The sequence below is a fragment of the Mizuhopecten yessoensis genome, unplaced genomic scaffold, assembly GCF_002113885.1.
Source record: "Mizuhopecten yessoensis strain PY_sf001 unplaced genomic scaffold, ASM211388v2 scaffold10143, whole genome shotgun sequence".
In the NCBI taxonomy this organism is placed as follows: Eukaryota; Metazoa; Mollusca; class Bivalvia; order Pectinida; family Pectinidae; genus Mizuhopecten; species Mizuhopecten yessoensis.
In genome coordinates, this window is record NW_018408400.1 from 15,422 (window position 1) to 20,472 (window position 5,051).

Here is a 5,051-nt window from a genome sequence, read left to right on the forward strand (position 1 = left end):
TAAACTTCAATATGATATCCAAATTAACTTCGTTGAGTACTATGGCTTACTAGCATCTATCCCAAATTCATGGAAAAATGTGATTAAAACATACAAGAAAAATATTGATGTACCAGAAAACAAATATGTACAAATACTAAAAGGGAAAGAAAAGATAACTAGAGATTTTTATGCAGTATTGGTCAATCAATATCTAGATCTCCCTATTTCATCTATGCAAAAATGGCAAAGGAAAATGGGATTAGATATAACAAATGACAGTTGGAAGATGTACTTCAAACTACCCTTCAATATAACAGATGACACAACACTACAAACTTTTCAATTTAAATTGCTACATGGAATACTCTATACAAACTCTAGACTAATGAAAATGAACATTACAGAAACAGAAATTTGTAATATTTGTACGGTAAATAGAGAAACGCTGACGCATTTATTTTGGGATTGTCCTCATACACGTGCGTTATGGTCATTTTTAAGACAACAATTTGTAACTAATTGTAATATTGATTTTCCATGGTCAAATATTTCCTTTATATTCGGAATAGATGACACTCCTGAAAATGAAAGTGTGAATATGTGTATCATCATCATAAAGAAATATATTTACTCATGCAGAAACAAACATACAATGCCAACTATTGGCGGGGTCCGTTCTGCAATATCATACTATAAGCTAATTGAAAATCAATGTATCCTGTCATATCCCCGTGCAAAAGCCGACCAAGTAGTAGCGAAGTGGTCCATTATCAGCACAGCATTGAACATTGATTAATTGAATTTAAATTCATATTTTGCTCATTCTTAATATTGATGTTAATCATATCTAGAATTATTTACTACCTAAAAATAAGAACGCAAGCAGTTGTTATTGTACAGGAAAAAGAAACAAAATGAAAAAGAAGATATAGAATTCATTAGTATGCGAGACAATATGAAATACAATGTAATAATTGTCATGTACTCCACTGTATACTAACATGTGAACAATCAAAAATAAAATATGATAAAAAAAAAAATACAATGACATTCAGTATAAAGTCACAGTGAGGACACCTACAATGACATTAATTAAGTATAATGTATCGATACATCTGTGATGACATCAACCTGGTATCATACTGGTAGACAGACAAGCTACAAAACGTAGCTTATACTAATATTTGTAATTCTAATGCATACCTTACAAGGTCGGAAAGGTCAGCCAGATTCAAGTTCTCTTCCTGGACACGGTCTTCATATTTGCTCAAAATGCTGCTGGGGAGAGCTTTACTTAACTGGGCTGTAACAGTAAATGTTTACTGGGTTGTAACAGTAAATGTTAACTGGGCTGTAACAGAAAATGTTAACTGGGCTGTAACAGTAAATGTTTACTGGGCTGTAACAGTAAATGTTAACTGGGCTGTAACAGTAAATGTTTACTGGGCTGTAACAGTAAATGTTAACTGGGCTGTAACAGTAAATGTTAACTGGGCTGTAACAGTAAATGTTTATATCTCTGAAATAGGTACATTCAACAATTTCTTTTCAGGAATGATAATTTAAGATTTATCAACACATAAATCAGTTCATTTTCTTAAGGTTGTTAAATATTGATTTTATACAGGTTCATATAGCAAACACCAATTGCAATGACTTGCACTCTTTGCTTGACAAAGGAAACAGATGTTTTCAAAAAGAAAAAATTCAAATTCTGTTTCTGTAAAACATCAAATTTTGCTTATAAATTGTGTATCATATGAAATGTCCTGATAGAGTCTTTATCTTAATCAGAAGAATGGGATGTCGGATATTGAAGTGATCTTAAGTATTGATGGGGTAGAATGTACTACCATGGGTTGAAGTATCTATACTTACTGACAGGATAGGAGGCATCACAACCCTCTGTCATACACATTAGGTCTGCCTACAACAGTCAGTCATAGAATCAGTTGATAGCTCATAGTACTAACACATGTCCTTTCAATCTATTACCTTTATATCATTCAGCCTTACCATGGTGGGTCATTCTACGCCTTGTTTTTACTTCAGAAATTCGATTTCTATTAAGTCCCGATTAAGTTCTAGTTCTTTATTAGCCAAAAGCCCTTAGGCTTATAGGTACATGTACAAACATATATGCATATAACATTCTCTAAACATAATTAGACTCCTTTCAGTTCCATCATGTTAGTTTAAGAACTGGAAACAATAACAGCCAAGTGAGCTAATCTCAAACTAAATCAAAAGTGCAATACTTCCAAACAAGTGTTCATGTCTTACCTTTCCAGCACCAAAAACCGCCTCCTTGGCATACCTCTGGAGACAGTCATCACAAAACAGGTGTCCTTCATAACACTGTATCATGTTTTCAAATGGCACTTCACCGTAACAGCAGCCACATTCTATTAGCTGTCCGCTCTCCTCATACTCCGTCTCATTGAGCATCAGTGCCATCTGGTGGTCTGCCTCCTATAACACACAATCATGAACTACTGATATCTTAGGACCACTCTGATCAAAAAGTACCTCTTTGTAGGACTTTTACAGTAAAACCTGTCTTAAAAGACAACTTCTGTGCAAGACTATGACAGTTAAATCCTGTCTTTAGAAACCACCTATTCTAATATTATTTTCAGAGTACAAGTCCAACAGAAAATGACAACATGTCATGCACATTATTGGATGCTAATGTGTGGCTGGATATCAGAGGCGACAGGAGGTTAAGACATGATGCTAAGTGTGATCAGATGCTAAGTATGACTGATGTTAAGCCCAAATTTCCACTGGACTTTAGACAGATAGATTTCTGGTGTAGGACCAGAACGCACTACTGTATTGAGGCATGGAATACTCTCACACCGTTTGATATCGGAGAGTTTTAGGTGCCGACAACAAAAATCTACTATGACACAACACATACCTCACATATAGTGATAAATGGGTTATTGATTGATCCAAAACCTTACTTATTATCACCAACAGCTGCTACATTCCGTCAGTAGAGTCCTCGGTTTTCAATCGTTCAAAATTTTCCACATGAACAAAGTCTTTTTGCAGGTTATTCAAATTACACAAGTGTGACTACTGAACGAACTGTACTGATGTGAACCGAAAACACCATCTCAATTTTATTTAGAAGATTTCCGGACTGCCTCTTTTTGTTGATGACTAGATGTTAAGTTTGATGGGTTCAGTATGACTAGATGTTAAGTTTGATGGGTTCAGTACGACTAGATTTTAAGTTTGACTGGTTCAGTATTACTAGATGTTAAGTTTGATGGGTTCAGTATTACTAGATGTTAAGTTTGGTGGGTTCAGTATGACTAGATGTTAATTTTGAAGGGTTCAGTATGACTAGATGTTAAGTTTGATGGGTTCAGTATTACTAGATGTTAAGTTTGGGGGGTTCAGTATGACTAGATGGTAATTTTGATGGGTTCAGTATGACTAGAGGTTAAGTTTGATGGGTTCGGTATGACTAGATGTTAAGTTTCATGGGTTCAGTATGACTAGATGGTAATTTTGATGGGTTCAGTATGACTAGATATTAAGTTTGATGGGTTCAGTATGACTAGATGTTAGGTTTAATGGGTTCAGTATGACTAGAGGTTAAGTTTGATGGGTTCAGTATGACTAGATGTTAAGTCAAAGCGTGACTTCATATTAATAATAATAAGTGTGCCTGACATAATGTTAGTTAATAATAATAAGTGTGCCTGACATAATGTTAATTATAATAAGTGTGCCTGACATAATGTTAATTATAATAATAAGTGTGCCTGACATAATGTTCAGCATGACAGGAAGTGTATACGTAATGCTCTGTTTAAAAGTTTAAATCTCACCTCAAATTCATCCTGTTGTTTTCGTTTAATAAAGTTGACTTCTCTCTGAAGGAAAGGATCCAGACCAACTAATGGTGGAGGTGAAGTTTTACGCCAGTTCTTCAACAGTGTTACTGATAATGGCCGCTCCTTACTGTCTGAATACAAATGTAATACAGTGGTCTGAAAATGTCATTAAATGCAATTGTAGCAAAAAAGTCACATAAAGTCGATGCATCTGAACTGACACACAACATACAGCTTGTATAAACATATCAACTTGGTTTTATCATTGTAAATTGGGCAGCACTTAAATCAAGATTAACCAATGTTAAACAACTCCTCAAACATATCAGATTTTAAAGAAAGATACGTTTGAAAAAAAAGTTAGAGATGGTTCAATCTGATTAAAATCATATGTTACATGGCTTCGTTAACTTCGTACTACACCTGAATATCAGAGTGTGCCGCGGTCAGGGTCATGTTCAGGAGACCTTTATATTTATAAATACTCATTAAATTTTGACCAATCAGAGACCCTCTTTCAAAAGGGTGCTCGGAGTTGTAACAAATATGGCGGACATTGATGAGAATGATGCAAAAGTTCTGAAGTTATTTGAGATTGAATAATCTGAAACCCGAACAGAAAAAGATATTCAAAGCTTTATTAGAGAAGGAGGACTGTATAGCAGTGTTGCCTACGCAATTATTACCCATTTGGTATGTTTTCCTTGGCGACGTAGAAACGTCAGTTCCCGCCGCCATATTTGTTTTGAAAAACTAATTTGTTCGATACCCCTAGCTATTATCTATCAACCATGATATTCCGATTCGCTGGCAAACTTTTGGCAGCGCGCTTCTGATTGGTTCATCTAAAGGTAACTTGAACGTGACCCTGACCGTGGCACATTCAGATGTTCAAAAGACAAAGGAAAGAAAACAACTTCTATACCAGTGAAAAATAAAACAATGGAAAGAAAACAACCTCTATATAAGTGAAAGATAAGACAAAGGAAAGAAAACAACCTCTATATCAGTGAAAAATAAGACAAAGGAAAGAAAACAACTTCTCTATCAGTGAAAAATAAGACAAGAGAAAGAAAACAACGTCTATAACAGTGAAAATATGACAAAGGAAAGAAAACAACGTCTATAACAGTGAAAAATAAAACAAAGGAAAGAAAACAATGTCTATATTAGTGAAAAATAAGACAAAGGAAAGAAAACAACCTCTATATCAGT

General features: G+C 34.6%; 1 protein-coding gene across 1 annotated transcript in view; it reads right to left on the reverse strand.

The window, feature by feature from the left end:
- The window catches only part of LOC110459623 (mucin-5AC-like), a 46,252-nt gene that overhangs the window by 10,933 nt on the left and 30,268 nt on the right, over nucleotides 1-5,051 (reverse strand). Inside the window, exons 9-12 of the mRNA XM_021511969.1 lie at nucleotides 3,831-3,967; nucleotides 2,266-2,454; nucleotides 1,861-1,909; nucleotides 1,186-1,285 (exon numbers count right to left, since the gene is read on the reverse strand). Coding sequence (XP_021367644.1) covers nucleotides 1,186-1,285; nucleotides 1,861-1,909; nucleotides 2,266-2,454; nucleotides 3,831-3,967 — 475 coding nt within the window. The remainder of the gene's footprint in view (nucleotides 1-1,185; nucleotides 1,286-1,860; nucleotides 1,910-2,265; nucleotides 2,455-3,830; nucleotides 3,968-5,051) is intronic.